Source organism: Pundamilia nyererei, unplaced genomic scaffold, assembly GCF_000239375.1.
Source record: "Pundamilia nyererei isolate P.nyererei 1_Seehausen unplaced genomic scaffold, PunNye1.0 scaffold00513, whole genome shotgun sequence".
Classification (NCBI taxonomy): domain Eukaryota; kingdom Metazoa; phylum Chordata; class Actinopteri; order Cichliformes; family Cichlidae; genus Pundamilia; species Pundamilia nyererei.
This window is the reverse complement of record NW_005187914.1, coordinates 43005-59592: the sequence shown is the minus strand read 5'-3', so window position 1 is coordinate 59592 and position 16588 is coordinate 43005. Positions and strand designations below refer to the sequence as shown.

At 42.0% G+C, this 16588-nt stretch overlaps 1 protein-coding gene across 2 annotated transcripts; it reads left to right on the top strand.

The window, feature by feature from the left end:
* The first annotated feature begins 1129 nt into the window (after window positions 1–1129).
* Window positions 1130–13774, top strand: LOC102197940 (PAX-interacting protein 1-like). 2 transcript variants are annotated; one of them, XM_005754153.1, is made up of 9 exons: window positions 1130–1338; window positions 3369–3503; window positions 3728–3771; window positions 4046–4109; window positions 4243–4353; window positions 4550–4625; window positions 4950–5471; window positions 8326–8435; window positions 13015–13774. In XM_005754153.1, exons 1-9 carry the CDS (start codon window positions 1258–1260, stop codon window positions 13657–13659), a joined length of 1788 nt encoding a protein of 595 aa, XP_005754210.1. In that variant the 5' UTR covers window positions 1130–1257; the 3' UTR covers window positions 13660–13774. The 2 variants fall into 2 exon arrangements, with proteins under 2 accessions (XP_005754210.1, XP_013763222.1); XM_013907768.1 differs by having other exon boundaries at window positions 12916–13774.
* The last annotated feature ends 2814 nt before the right edge of the window (window positions 13775–16588 follow it).

Genomic DNA, 16588 nt, shown 5'->3' with positions numbered 1-16588 from the left:
ATGGACTGTTTGTCAAGACAGACCATTTAATACTTGGACTGTGGATGCTCTAAACTGTGTCACCACTCGGAAAAAAACACTGTCAGCACTGCAATACCAACAAGGAGCCAAAACACTCGACAAACCAACATAAAGATTTTTTTTGTCAAAGTTTCCTGCAGAACATGTCATCTTTTCCAAACACAGCATCTCTGCAATGGTATATCATTATATGTGCGTGTAGACTGATTCCGCACACATGCCCATACCACCAGTCTAGCTGAACTACAATTCAAAAGACACAAAGAGCAAGACTTGGGGTGTGTGGAGGTGGGTATACTGGACTAGAACATCTTACAGTGCCTAACACCATAACAGATAGGATCATGGATATGTTTGATACAGTCTGCAAAAAACAAAAACATAAATAAATAAATATCCAATACAAAAATTAAACTTTTATGTGGCTGCCATATATTTAAGGAGCTGTCAGATATTCTGATTTTACTAATGTTGCTTACTGAAACAGGACGTCTGCATTGAAGCTTGCAGAATTTTCTGTTTTTAGGTTGAGTTGTTCTTTCCTAAAAGATTTCTCGGATTTGACAGTGCCATCGCCCAACTGGTTCTTGGTCTTCCATGTGCTAATCCCCCCAGATTCCACTAACAGTGTTTAATTTAATAATATTTGTATCAATATTTTTGATATGACAGATTATTCTGTTGGCAGTGTTAAATATAGGATGAAATGAATGCTTTTATTTGGTTCTCTTAGATGAATACACCACCGCTGGTTTCCACGGTCAGGCTTTTTTTGTGTGTGTGTTTGTCGTTTTTCGAAGCATTCTATCGCATTTGTCCTAAAGTCAAATGAACCCAGCTCAGTCTGTTTGAGATAATCTGGTTACACGTTTAGATCAAAACAATAACCTTTACGTCACAGGGGGTTATGTGTCTATTTGAAAACATATTTGTAAATTCCCGTCGCCGTTATTCTGTTATATGGGTTCTTTTACCCCAGTAATATTTACGATAAACTACATTTAGCGATGCAATGTTTAGAGAGTTATGAAAAACAAAGCGACTGAATACATTAGTGTTGATTTGTGACAGACCCCCCTCAGCAAGCACATAATGCTGCAGTCCAAGGCGCGCTAAGCGATTTGGCGCTAGTGTGTGTCCGGTGTTCTGTAATCAGCTGCTGCAGCGCAGACACTTTCCACTTTGAGCTTCTGGCTGTTTTTGAATCATACAGTGCCGTGACCTTCATGGCCAGTCATGTCTGAAGAAGAGATCAAGGTTTCCGATGAGCTTTTCAAAGATGTCAAATTCTACGTGGTTGGGGATATTGACCAAAAGGTGAGATTCTGGACGTTAGCAGCTTTAGCCAAGTTGGTAGCCTGTGCTAACTAGCTAAAGTCATTGACTCTAAAGCAGGTGATGCAAGAGAAGCTAAGTAGTAGCTAAGTATTCGAGCTGTCTTTAGCTAACCTCTGTCAGGCCACGTAACGGTGCTTGAGACTTTCAAGTGACGCTCGCTCACTGAATAATTTGTGCAGAAGCTCCTTCAAACTGCACTTTCACGCAGCCCTTTAGCACTAGCTGCGAGTTTTGCATGTTAGCTGCTAGCTCCTAGCTTGCGGTTTGTGAGGCTAAGGCTTGCTGCTGCCGCTTGTTAGCATTATTTTTCTAAACGATTAGCCTCAGTAATATTGCTTGGAACTTCTGATAAGCAGTGAAACGCTGCACTGCCGGTGTATTGTGTTACTTTTCATCAACCTATGACTGTCAGCATCTTGCTCAGTTATTCGCCCATTACTGCGCATGTGTCCACAATTCCACTCGTTGGTACTGAACACCTGTGGTAAAGAGCTGTCCTTCTTGTCAAATGGCACTATCCAGACGCTTTGAGTCTGCACCGAGAACAAACAATACAATTATCATTTACAGTCGTGGATTGATGTCTTATTGGGATTGCTCCAAGCTAAACCTCACATTCTAAAAGCTGGTTTGCTGTTGAAGTCTGGCTGCGGTTAAAGGCTCAGTTACACTTATTCGGAGCAGAGAGGTGTGGTGGACAGTGCCGTGTCTTCCTTTAGAATGCAGTCGTGCACGGTGGGAGAGATGAAAAATAAATCCAAAAAAAAAAGTATTTCAGTTTTTGTTATATCAGTCACTGAAAAAATGACAGTAACCAGCTCCGTCTTTGTCTGTTAAGGCACACAGGTAATAATTGTAATATTATTATCAAACATGCTGTTATTAACACTAGATTTGGGTGGAGCACAGGGCTTCTCATCTTTTTCATCTCTTAAATGATCAGTTGTTAGTGCTTCATGCAGTCCAGGTTAAGGGATGTGACAGGCCAATTTTCAGCCAGTGAGAAGGGGCTTTAACGGCGGTTTAGTCTTGAACATTGCATTGAACGATTATATTTTTGTACACATTTACAGTCACGATAATATGCTGACATTTACACCATAAACCAGCAAGGTTTTTGGTCTGCCAGCAACAGATCTGACACTGCTGTCTCTTAAGGGATCATGTCCTGATCAGAATGTGTGGAAATGGTTCCAGTGATAAAAATAGGCATCAAGATATAAATGAAATGTCTCAAATCTTTGATGCAAAGTTTAATTGAAGCATTACAGCCTTTGAAATCCACTAGTCATAATTTTGTTTGTCAGGGATGGGCCTTCTCAGATAAGTGCTCACGCTGCCAGATAGTTGCCACAAGCGTCAGCTTAAACAATGCTCCTTTGCCAATAAGACTTCCTCATTAAAATGTTGGAGGTTGCCCTGAATCGGTGCCTGGGTGAAGGTAGTTTGAAGTTGTCTCTCAGACTCTGTGCTCCTCCTCCAAAGAATGATGACTATTAGTCTTCAGTTTTCATAACGTGGACATTGTCCAAAGCTGGTGTGGATAGACTTTAAGGTCTTGGACTTAGCTGGCAGTACTTGTTCTGCTAAGCAACAAAGGTGAGCTACAATAAAACCAAGTGTCCACTTAGTCTCTTTGCAGTCAGAGATGTAGGAGTTTCCACCTGTCTGACTGAGAGTGAGCTGAGACTGCTGACTGACACTGAGGAAGCCAACAACAGCAGCCTGCCTTCAGAGAAACACTAGATCAAAGCTCTCTGGTTAGCAGCAACTGAGCTTTCATAATCACTGATACTCTCACATGGATGATAAAGAAATCACAAAATATACTTGCACAAGACTTTAGTTGGAAACACTGTGCTCAGAGCATCTACAGTTTATTAAGAATGTCAGTATTTGTATTTATCCTTCTGACCTATTTAGTTCAAAATAACTTTGTGAACTTGTGGCTCCCACAGCGTCTGTGTTAGTTAAATTGATGTAACTGGAATTCTCTGCTCGTACTCCAGGTGGTGCAGCTGCTAAAAGCAGGAAAAGCAAAGGAGGTGTCCTACAATGCTCTGGCCACTCACATCATTGCAGAGGATGGGGACAACCCTGAGGTGGGCGAGTCAAGAGAGGTTTTTGACCTTCCTGTTGTCAAGGTAAGGGTTGTGTTACAACATACTCACTACTCACAAGTTTTTCTGTTTCTCACTTGATTCTGTAACAGCATAACTTTTGAGACAGCTCTAGCTCCTCTGCCATAAAGTTGTCATACAGCAGTATTTTTTCTGCCTGATCATTTATGCATTCTGGTTGAATCTGTACCAGCAGCTTACAGACACGCTGTCAGCCTTTGACTTACAGTTCTGCTCATGTTTTTCAGCCATCCTGGGTCATTCTGTCGGTCCGATGTGGAGACCTGTTACCGTATCCTTCCACTGTCCAGACCAGCGCAGCTCAGACTGCTGTTTGCCAATACATAAATCTATATTAATTCATTGATTGGTACTGAAGGGTAATAACTAGACCTATGAAAAACAAAAACAGTTCACATCAATGTGAGCATCAGCTAATGGTCAAATCCTTTTTTTAAACCTCAGTCTGTTCCTACAGACTGATGTAACCACGTTGGTAATAACAAATTGTCAAATAACAGTGGCTTTTCCCTTTCTTACTTTTTCCATAACCAAGAACGCCACAGAGTTACTGGCTTCTCGCCAGAATCGGGGCAGATATTCTTTGGTGTCACAGCTTGTCTTCCCAGAGTAAGTGTGTGTGTGTGTGTGTGTGTGTGTGTGTGTGTGTGTGTGTGTGAGAGAGGGCTTACTATCAGGTGTGTGTGTTTGGTGTTATTGCACTCTGAAAAATGTGAAGCTTGTTTGTTGTGTTTGTACGCAGCTTCCTGATGATCTCAATGCTCTGTGGGCTTACATAACCTTTTATGGAGGAGAATGCCAGCTTAACCTAAACAAGAAGGTCACTCATTTAGTATTGAAGGAACCTAAAGGGGTGAGTGTGCGCTCCATGGAGCTGAGTCTAAACTAGCTTTTTGCCACAGTTCATTCTTTGCCATCAGTGCTGATACGGTGTTAGCGGCTACTTTCTTCTTGGCACAAAGTCATATCTGACTTTTTCATAGGTTCACTTATTTGTTTTCACTACAGATGGTGTTTGATTGCATATACATATATATATTTGTCTCCAGGCTAAATTTGAGTGTGCCCTGAAGCACTCCGGCATCAAGATTGTCACCCCTGACTGGATCACAGATTCTGTTAAAGGTAACATCAGTGCAGGCAGTCTAATGATGCGTTTTATCAAGTTGTTGTTCTCTTAAAGGCAAGTTGTTAATTATCAGCTTCTTCAAACTGTATTTTTCTGTTTAACATTGTATGTTCAACTGAATATCTTTGGTTTTGGACTAAATTACTGAGAAACGGGCATTTTCACTATTTTTGTTGCAAAAAGAAAGTGTATGCCTGTATCAGTTCATTTTCCTTATTCAACTTTAATAATGTATAAATTCTGACCAATAATGGAGCTGCTAGTAATCATTGTCAGACAGAAGATCTGTAATAACCTGTCCCTCTCTTCACCATTTAAAGATAAAGCCAGGAAGGAGGAGGCACTCTATCACCCCAGACTCACATATGTGGAGCCAGAAGAAGAGGAGGAGAGTGAAGCAGAGTCATACAACCGTCATTCTGATGGAAGCTACAGCCCCCAGCGATCCCGGCTGTCCAGTGGTGGCTCATCAGATGAGGAGTCCAGCCCCCGCAGACGACCGGGACCCAAAAGACTGAATTCTGTCTCCCCGACCTCTCCACGCAAACCCGAGCGCCGCAGCGAACGGATGTTTGATGATTCTGACGACGACTCTTCCACAGAGAAGGAGGGCACCAACCTCAACTGGACGCCGGCTGAGGTGGTCACCCCAGCTCCCCCTATTACAACCGGTACAGCCAGGCGTCGGAGTGGGCCACCCGGCATCAAAGACCCAGTGTCGTCCACAGGCAGTGGGCTGATCAACCTATGTGCGAATGTGCCTCCTGTGCCCGGTAGTGGCGGTGCCGTGCCTGCAGAGGCTCGCTCCGCTGCTGCCGCCATCGCTCACTCCGCACAGCAAGGTAGGTTTTTAAAAGCTTCGTTTGCTGCTCAGGCCTGCATTAGATTCTCTTGCACACTGTGTGTTGAGAAATGTCAGATAGTATGGGAAGTATTTGTGGAAACAAAAATGAATGCAACACTGTTAAGCCACTATAATGCATCATGTGCGCAACAGAGAGAGCATTGGATTTGTGCCAACATAAACAGCTGTAAAGTGAGAGACCTCTGGCTCATATAAATCAGGTTAATTCAGTTTCACTTGTAACACCAAATCACAACAACAGTCTCCTCAAGGCAGCAATTAATGATTTGGGCCTAAAGATTTGCTTTGTGGCGACCTGGTAACCACCAGTCACAGGGAAAACCAGTCCTCCCCGACAAGTCAGTTAGTGGTGGTTAGAAGCTGGTGGCAGCCGCTATGGAATCGATTCCTAAAACTCCATTCGTGCTGGACCCGTCAGGGATTCCTGGCAACCACACGTTGATGGGGAAAAGTGCGTATTCTGTGAACGGGTGTTGCCAATCATTAGCAGGAAATTGTTTGCAGAGAGGTGTATACGGTGCTGCCCAAAGCACTGCATATTCAGTTGTTTCACTGAGAATAGGTCCTATAAATGAGTGCAGTTTAAAGTGTAAGAATTTCTTTTATTATGAAAATAATGTTTTGCATTGAAGAAAAGTTGCGTTTTTTGTTTGTTTGTAAATGGACTGGTTCTTATGTATCACTTTTCTACTTTACTTGAGCACTCAAAATACTCACGCACTTGCCTCATTCACCCAGTCACACAAGAACCTTTTCTATGATTTTACCATCTCAGCGCTTTCTATCATCTATCTTACCTCCTGAGCTAGAAAAAGCCCAAGCTTACTGCACCTGGTATTCCCAGGCAGTCTCCCATCCAAGTACCGTATTTTCACGACCATAAGGCGCACTTAAAAGTCTTAGATTTTCTTCAAAAAGTACGGCGCGCCCTATACCGCAGTGCGCCCTGTGTGTTGTAAGGAGGACGTAGTAGAGAACACCATGAGAACGCTAAAGGGTGAAGTGTGGGCGCAACCCTGAAAATGGCAAAGAGACACGCTTATGAAGCACAGTTTAAACTGAAGGCCATCAGCTACGCGGAGGAACATGGAAATCGAGCAGCGGCGAGAGAATTTAAGATTAACGAATCGATGGTTCGCAAATGGAGGAAGCTAGAAAACAAGCTCCGGCAGGTCAAAACGCAGCTGAGTTTCCGCGGACATAAGGCGAGGTGGCTCGAGTTGGAGGAAAGACTCGAGCGGTGGATCATCGAGCAAAGAGCGAGCGGGAGAAGTGTTTCGACGGTCACCATTCGGCTAAAAGCAGTTTCACTTTCACTTTTTATGAAACGGTGCCATTTTTCCATCCGGACCAGGACTACGGTAGCGCAGCAACTTCCAGCGGATTATAAGGAAAAGCTGGCCATCTTCCGCTGCTACTGCAGCAAACACATCGGCGACAAACACATCCAGCCCAGCCACATCACTAACATGGACGAGGTCCCGCTCACTTTTGACATCCCGGTGAGTCACACTGTGGAGAAGAAGGGGACCAGCACGGTAGCGATACGCACAACAGGGTATGAAAAGTCTTCTTTTACTGTTGTGCTTGGCTGCCATGCTAATGGACAGAAACTGCCGCCTATGGTGATTTTTAAGCGAAAGACTTTGCCTAAAGAGAAGTTTCCAGCAGGAATCATCATTAAGGCAAATGAAAAGGGCTGGATGGATGAGGAAATGATGAAAGAGTGGCTGAGGGAGGTGTATGTAAGGAGACCAGGTGGTTTTTTCCACGCATCACCATCGCTGTTGATCTGACTCTATGCGTGCCCATCTCACAGTCGATGTGAAAAAACTTGTGAAGCAAATGAACTGTGAGCTTGCTGTCATTCCGGGAGGCCTGACAAAGGAACTCCAACCGCTGGACATCGGTGTGAACCGCCCGTTCAAAGTAAGGCTGCGAGCGGCCTGGGAGCGATGGATGACCGATGGAGACCAGTTTCACCAAGAGTGGAAGGCAGCGCCGGGCGAGTTTGCCAATGGATTGTAGATGCTTGGGCTAACATGTCTGCTGGCACTGTTGTTCGAGCTTTCGCAAAAGCCGGCATCGTTTCCGAGGAGCCGCACGGCACGGAAAGTGACTCTGACGGTGAAGACAGTGAACCTGGCATGTTTGATGGAGATTTAGCGCAGCTGTTCAGACACAGAGGATGAGGACTTCGATGGGTTTGATTGATGATAAAAATGTGAGTACCAAACTTTGTTTTGCTCCTGCTTTATTTTTAAATACGCATACGGTACTTGTATGCGCCCTATGGTCCAGTGCGCCTTATGTGTGTGTTAAATACAGTAATGGCACACATAACTGAGACTGCGCCTTTTAGCACAGTGCGCCTTATGGTCGTGAAAATACGGTACTAGGAGATTCAGCAGGTCACCCTTGGAAAGAAATTGCAAGTCTGAATTAGCCAAGAAAACTGCAGTCGGTCACTGAGCATTTCTCTAAATAAAACTTAGACATATATGTCTGAAAACATAGAAAATTTGCTGATGCTGAGGTGAGTACAGTGAGCTCACAGGACTTAGTGCGCTGGGAGAGCAGCCAGCAGAGCCAAACTCAGTGTTGTTTAGATTTTGTTTACATGTACGTTCTCTCTCACACACACACACAAACACACACTCTCTCTCTCTTTCCAGTCTACTCTTCAGTTCTGCACTGTCCAATAAAAGTGAAAAATGCCCAGGACATTCTAATGATGTTTTTCTTTGAGCACAATGTATTAAATTGTATGATTTCTGTTTTGTTACTCCTGATGCAATGTGATGAAGATGCTACTTCTCTCGCCTCTTCAGGTGTATCTGTTCCAGAGAGCATGTCAGGGTGGAGCCCGGCTGTTAGAACGCTCCGCAACATCACCAACAACTCCGACATGCAGCCTGCCAATCGAGCAGCCAGCGTTCATGTAAGAAACACAGCCTGCTTCCACTGAGCACCAGCACTTCTCACATTGGCTAGAAAGGAAACGATGCTAAAGGAGTGTGCTTTGAGTGGTTATTTGTTTTCTGTGTTTATTGGTTCTGTTTCACATTTTCAATCATTACTTTTGCACTGCGACAGTGACACACATGCTGTTGAAGAAAGTAAGAGAGCGGGCAGTAGCTATTACAGACAGGGCCGTGAACCTTAAGAGTTGTACAGTTGTTAGAACAGCATAGATGGGATATTTGGATAGTACTGCAAAGTGGGAGCACAGGGTGCGTAGAAGATTTCATTGAGATATTCACTGTGTCTTGGGTGGTGAGTTATGCTGAGTCGATGGATGCTCCATGAGACTGCACACGTCAACTCACATTTGAATCTCAATCGTGATGTGACTTCCCACGGTTAATCTGATCAACCGATACAAAAAAATGAATGTTCTATCAAATAGAATGAGAAGCAAATCTAGCACTCCCTAAATCCCAACAACACAGCTGCATATAGCATATCCAGTCACAGTCCTGCCCGCGTAGCTCGAAGTTTGCTGGATGTAGTCCGAATGAGTAGCACTACATTAAAATACAGACGGAAACAAAAATCAGAAGAAGAGCCTGTGTGTCTTCTAATCTACATGCACATTAGGTTAACGGGGGTTCTAAGCTGGCTGTAGGCAGTTTTACTAGTGGCCAATACGGGTAACACACTTCTGACCAAATTCTGTATGTATAAGTTCAACTTGGCTTCCAAATCCAATTGTTCTCAACTTGTCTGGCTTCAGGACGCACCACCATCACCTCTTAACGATAAGCCGTGACCCAGATTTTCAGATTCTGAAATTTGGTGAATGAAAATATTGTGCGGTTTGAATCTGAGATGGTAGATCATAATATCACAGTATGACAATACAAAAAAACACACTTTTGGGTTGCAACCCACCCGTTGAGAATCACTGGTGTAGAAATCAGTGGAAAGGCAGCTTCTTCTATGTGCCCCGCAATCACCTTATGATCCAATAAAGACTTCAGGTCTTGAATGGGCAGAAAAGTTAGGAGCATGCAGTGTTAAAAAACATTTAAAAAAAAAATCAAGCATGAAGCGCACATTCAGTTTCACTTCTACTCTTTGGATTTTCACTGTTCTTTGTGGCTGGCTGACAGACTAACTACAGCGCAAGCAAGAGTTGTCCACAGACTGGAATGCATGTATTGTACACTGCCTCCAACGACAGCAGAGCTCTCTGCAGACAGATGGTCTGACTGCAGCAGAGCAGACTATAAACTCAACCTCTGCTGGACTATAAATCCTGCTTTATTAGTTTTTCATTCAGATCTTCAGCTGCACTTGTAATATTTGGTTTGAAATATGTTACAGTGACATAAGGCTTACATACCATTGGGGGATGGTGACCAAGTCTTTTTATGTAGAGGCTGTAATCATGTCATGTACATGTATAAATAGTTATGTTCAGTGATGGGAATAACCCCATTACTTTTTTCAGTAACAAGTAATCTAACTAATTACTATTTCTATCGTTACAACGCCGTTACCGTTACTAACAAGAAAATGCGGTCGCGTTACTGTTTTTCAACGGACAGTTGAAGCTGTGTTCAGCTTACCGCACCTTATATCAGTTGCACGGAAGTAGCTGTAAGTAATCTGGGCGCTACAGCTTTAAAGCAGCTGCGCGCTCCCGCGGGAAACAATAACTTTTTGGCACAACACCTGGAGCTCAGGGGGCAAAACAATGGCAGGAGTGCTGCTGTTTGACTGAGGAAGAATAAAGTAGTCGTGGTAAGCCAATCACATGACCACTTCAAGATCACAAAGCAACAAGGTGATATGTACCAGTTTTTAAATTGTGTTGATAGGCCACGTAAAACCAGGGTCATGATAAACAATCCGGTCTTTAAATCTGACGTCATTAGCCGTGCCTGGGCCCAAACTCTGCTGCAGGTCCGTAAGTCCAACGATCACTGCGGCATCACTGACAGTTAAAACTGTCTAAATCCTTTCATCTGTAATAAAATGATCAGCGTTCTGCTCTACCAGGTGTAACAATTAGGTTTAACATCCATGAAAACGGAATTTATGAAATTTAACGGAGTTAGAAGTTAGCAGGAAGTTGGCTCGCTAGTTTGCATCTAAATATAATATACCATGTTCTGACTGAGGGATTTATGAAACAAGTTAAGACGTACAGCTCTGCTATCATTTCCGACATAAGTGAAGACAGGAAAGTAAACAGCAGGGACATTTGTAGGGTTACTGAAGTTTGGCTAGCTGGTATATAATGATGTGCTACGTGGTCGCTAGTGACACAGCTATGTTAGCTGGAGGATAAATACTAACTTTTATAGTTTTGTGTTGTGTGTCAGAACAATGAGGTGACTGCTGTCTCCAGGTAAAAACAGGAGGAGTGACACACCTGCTGCTGTCAGACCTGCAGCTAGAGCAGGGCGATATGACCAAAAATATTTATCACTCTATATACATTTGAAAATTTGCGATAACGATATAACTGACGATATAATTGACACTAGACAAAATACTTTACAACTCCACAACTTTATTAGTGCAAAAAACCATCAATGTATTTTCTCTTAAACAAGCAGCTGTTTTTTATTTTATCTGCATTAAAGTTATATAAAAACGTAACAGTGCAAATTCCTCGCTGACAGTTTACCCAAAAGGCATTTCCAGTGGAAACTGGCCGACATATCCTCAGCATAACCATGTAGAATATCCACAAAACCTAAAAAGAGCTTATACACACACAGTACGGTAATATTCTGTTGAAGCAGAGTACGTATCACTCCGCGAGGCTCCGTCTACGATAGCCGTAAAGCTCCAACAATCCATCAAGCGGTGCGGCTTCGTAGCTTAGCAAAGTCGTACTGAAACATTTGACAGATTTTCGAGCGCCGTGCACATAAAATCGTTTCGAGGTCAGTAAACACAACCAGAGTTCATACATAAGGCACACGGGGTTATAAGGGGCTCTGTCGACTTTCAGAAAAATCAAAGGATTGATTTTAAGTGCGCCGTATTTTCCAAACAACACGGTAATAACGACGGCCCGCTAGCATGCGCTACCAAAAATAGTGCTTTGTTGTGTATCTGACGGACGAAAGCTAAACCAGTTCCACACCAGTGAAGCTGCATTTTTACATTTTTTTGCTGCACATTTTTACAAACCAGCTCTGCTTCATCGTTTCATTCAACGATCCACTTTCACTCTTCTCATTCTCCAACATTATAGCGGCATTACCGTGAACGGTATGATATGGCCCAGCCCTACCTGCAGGTATCAGGCTGTGATGTTCTCCTTTATAGTGGACAGAAATTATTGTAGTGGCACAAATAATTTGTGTGGCATCTTATTGAATGCAGAACAGCTGATTGTTCTGTAAATTGTTTGAAATGGTCATTAAAAAAGGTCAAAGGTAAATGGCTGCAAATAACTTCGTTTACAAAACTTGTGCAAAGGATTTTAAATTTGACAATTTATATTTGTTATGAAATATGATCATTAAACACGTTTGTGGTTGTTACAGTAAAAATATAACTTTTTCTACTCTGATTTTATGTTTTTTGTCTGATTTTTAGATCATTTGTGTTAATACAGTATGGTCAAAATGAAAACATATCGGTAAATTCAGACACGTGAGGTTGTGCTGAAAAGAATGAAACCAAACAAGGCAAAGGAAATCGTTTTTAAAGGTGAGATGTGGAGGAAACATCAGAAGTAGTTAAAATGGCCAATTATACCCTGGACCCCAGAGGGTTAAAAAATTTTTTTTAAAGTAACATAGTTACTTTTCAAGTAATTAATTACTTTTAGAATCTTGTAACTCAGTTACTAACTTAGTTACTTTTTTGAAGAAGTAACTAATAACTATAAATAATTACTTTTTCAAAGTAACTTGCCCAACACTGGTTATGTTATCATCAAGACAAAGTAAAAAGAAGAGACTTAATCTCATACAACTGTCTTTAAATCGGAGAATAAAAATAAACAAGATTTTTGGAAATAAGTTTTGGGACTAAACAAACCATAAAGACACAGGAACAATAGGAGCGCTGAGCTGTCTCAGATAAGCAGCAAGCAGGTCAGCCAAGATGAAGGTACTTCACCTCATTTTTCTGGAGGTGACTGCTGTTGTGATTTGGCGTTGTTTAACTAAAATTGAAATAAATGTTTTGATCTGCGTCAGAAAAACACAGTCGCCAGTTTGTCCAAGAGACTGTCAGTGAATGACAGGCTTCTGGAGAACACAAAGTTGTGTGGAAAGTCTGACTCTAGACAACCTGACACTAGGGGCTCATGCTCCTTGGGTTGTTTCTTACAGCGGGCATGTTTCCAGATGTGCTCCTCATGCCTTTTCCTTTTGAAAACATCCTCAATTTGCTGTTCCCCCAGCAAATTCTCATTTTCTCATTTCATTTGATCATCTCTTTTGTAGATTATCCAGCCTGCTAATCAAACAAAGCCACTGGAGCAGCAGACGAATCAGAGTCATGCTCAGACCCTGAACAGCACCAATGTTCTTCTCTTCAATCAGGCCAAACTGACCAGTCAGCCCCTGACAGCCGAGCAGCAGCAATTACTACAACAGCAGCAGTCAAACCAGGCCGCTCAGCAACATCAGCAGTTATCACAGCAACCACAGCACCCCCTGATGCACCTTCAGCAGCAACAACAGATGATGCAGCTACAACACCACCCACAACAACAGCCACAGGCTGCTCAGCAACAAGGGTTCCCACAGTTGCCTCTACAGCAGCAGCAGTTCCTACAACAGCAGCAGCAGCAACAAATGCACCAACAGCAGATGTTTTCCCAGCAACAGCAGCAGCATGTGTTCTCCCAGCAGCAGCTGCGACCTCAGCAGCCCTTACGGCCTGGACTACAGCAGTTGCAGCAGCAACAGCTGCTGCAACAACAGCTGCAGCAGTTGCAGCAGCAGCAAAGAATGCAGATGTTACAGCAGAATCAACAGCAGATGCACCAACAGCATCTACAACAGCAGCAGCAGCACTTCATGCAACAGCACCATCAGATGCAACAAAAGCAGCATTTGCAGAACCAGCATCAGAACCAGCAGGCCGTGCAGCAGCAGCAGACAGCTATGCTGCAGCCACCGCTCCAGCAGCCTCCTCACGTCTCCCAGCTGTTTGGACACGAGCCGGGCCAAGAAAGTGAGTGAAGTCTTGATTACTGTGGGCTAGGGTCACATTTATACTGCTAGAACTAAAGAAGGCCAGAGTGAAGCTTCCCTCATTGTATTTAAATCATCACATTAAAAAAAAAAATCATTTTCAACCCAACCATCCACGTTCAGACCTTTTTTCCACACATGGAAAAGTGTGAAAATTAAATGACTGAGAAATTACAACAGAGAAAAAATAATTTTGTTTCGACCTACTGCCCTGTAGGAGTGTGTCTGAATCTGAAGTTACAGTTTAAAAGATCAAAACATTTAAAGGTACGGGAATAATTTATTGTCGTAAAAAGAAATGTCAAACAATTAAGAGCAATGAAAAAGGGATTAGTAGTAATAGTGCAAGAATTTGAATAATTTATGAATATGCTAGATTGTTACGTTTTTAATATCAGTACAGTTGTAAGACTGCTGCAGGGCAATGTGCACGTCCAAAACGTGGGCCTTGAATATGAAAAGTATACACATGTTTTCCAAGTTATAAGAGTTAAAATAGCATTTTGTTCATTTTTGTGACTTAGAAAACTTTGGTGTGAAATTCTAAGTGTCTATTGTTGCATCATTGTGTAACACAACTGGGGTGGCTGTAGCTCGGGAGGTAGAGCAGGTCATCTACTGATCGGAAGGTTAGTGGTTTGATCCCTGGCTCCCCAGGGTTTGAACAATGTTGTTTGAATTTTAGTTAGTAAACAATTAAAAGCATAGAAGGGAATGCTTGTGTGAATGTGGCATGTAGTATAAAGCGCTCCGGGAGAATAGAAAATCACTATATAAGAATCCGTCCATTTACCACAACTATATACCATTCAGATATTCACTAATTGTTTTTTGGACTTTTAATCATATTAAGTTTGTACAGGACAGTTTGGTTTTAGTTTTGTTTGTTTTTTAAAAAATAATTTTTACTCAGACTTTTGATTTTTGATGCATCTTTCACAAATTATAGATCCTGATTCATTTCTATGGTAAGAGAAAATTTCAGGTTCTTAAGAGGGGTGAATGGGCTATTTTATTAAATTTATCTTTTTTTCAGTTTAATTCAATTCAGTGGAATTTAATTTATATTGTGCAGTTGCGTCAAGGCACTTTATATTGTAAAGACCCCACAATAATACAGAGAAAAGACCCAACAGTTAAAGAACACCTTTTAAGCAAGCACTTGGCAACAGTGGGAAGGAAGAACACCGTTTGAACAGGAAGAAATTCTGGCAGAACTAGGCTCAGGGAGGTATCTGCCACGGCTGGGGGTGAGGGGAGAAACCGAAAACAAAAGAGAGCCAGAGTTTACTAAAAATGAATACAAATTCCAGAAAAGTTGGGACTTTCTTTTAATTTGAAACACTTTGAAATCACATGAGCCATTTTTTTTTATTCACAACAAAACAAATAACATGACAAATGTTTAAACTGAGAAATTGTACACCTTCATCCAATAAATGATGATTTTGGGTCCTTCGCTCTAGTTAGCGGTGAGCACAGTGCATGTGAAGGGCCTTAAGGTGCACATCTCAGGACTGTGGGAGGAGCTGGAGTACCTGGAAAGAACCCACACAGATTCAGTGGTGGATTCAAACTCGGAACCTTCTTGCTGTGAGGGAACAACTGCTTTGGTACAATCATTGTCTATACCCAAACTTTGGCCCATAAAGTTTTTATTTCGATGTGATGGCTTGAAATGAGCCAAATATAATTTTATTAGGCCCTCAATAAAGTAGCTGCATGCTCTACCAGAAGCTGCTGCAGTCTTCAGGAAATTTAGTACAATGATTTTCCATACTTGCTCTGCTCTCTGCTATAACAACATCTAAATTGCTTAGACTCAGCTAGAGATGCTTCAGGTTCTTTGTGGTGGGCTTGTTTAAGGGCCTGACAGAATGAGTGTCACGTATAATAATAATAATAATAATAATAATAATAATAATAATAATAATAATAATTAATAATAGTAATAATTTATATAGCATTCTTCACAGGATAAGAACCACAAAATGCTTCACAATAATAAAAAAAAAAAGATGTGCAAAAACAACCCAATCGATCATTTAGCACAAATCTAATTAAAGCCAGTCTAAATAAATGAGTCTTTAGCTTTTGTTTAACTCATTCACTGCCATTGACGTCTATAGCCGTCAATGGCAGTGAATGAGTCAATGGGTTTAACTCATTCACTGCCAATGGCTGGCAGTGAATGAGTTAAAAGAATGAATATAATCAAGGCGATGTAAAGATGGAGGCAAAGCATTCCACGTCTTCGGGGCCGCCGCTCTAAAAGACTGATTTTGATTAGCCTTTGAGATGATGATGTCAGAGATGTAGGCAGGAGCGTCACAACTCAGAGCTTTGAAAGTCAGTACTAAGATTTTTTTTTTTAACGAATTCTAAAACGTACTGGAAACCAGTGTAATGAGAATAAAACCAGCTCTCTTTTTCGTGTCTTTGTTAAGAGCTTTGCAGCAGCATTCTCAAACAAAGAAAAAGGCTGTTGCAATAAGCGAGATGAAATAAAAGCATGATTAACTATTTCCAATTCAGATTTAGACAACAGGGTTCATAAATATATATATATTTTTTAGCTGAAAGAGGCAGTTCCTAATTATCTGTCGAGAGTGTTGCTCTAGGGATATGGTAGACTCAAAAAATAACACTGAGGTACCTGAGGCTCGGCTGAACAGAGGAGCCAAGAGAACCAAGATGCTGTTTGATTACAGATATTTCGCTGTCGGGAGCAATAATTACTGTTTCGGACTTCTCTGAGTTCACCTGCAAGTAAGACTGCCACGATTAGTCGACTAGTCACGATTACGAATCGGCGACGACTAATTTAATAGTCGACGCGTCGTTTGAAGCTTTGTAAGATCCCAAAAGGTGCAGGAATAAGTAGCAGGATTTAAGAGTGTAATAGCGGACTAAAACA

Excerpts from the sequence above, each read along its gene's own strand:
- LOC102197940 (XM_013907768.1), top strand. The coding sequence starts at position 1,258 with ATGTCTGAAGAAGAGATCAAGGTTTCCGATGAGCTTTTCAAAGATGTC. Across the intron at positions 3,504-3,727 it reads TTGACCTTCCTGTTGTCAAG|CCATCCTGGGTCATTCTGTC; the intron begins GTAAGGGTTGTG and ends CATGTTTTTCAG. Across the intron at positions 4,626-4,949 it reads GATCACAGATTCTGTTAAAG|ATAAAGCCAGGAAGGAGGAG; the intron begins GTAACATCAGTG and ends CACCATTTAAAG.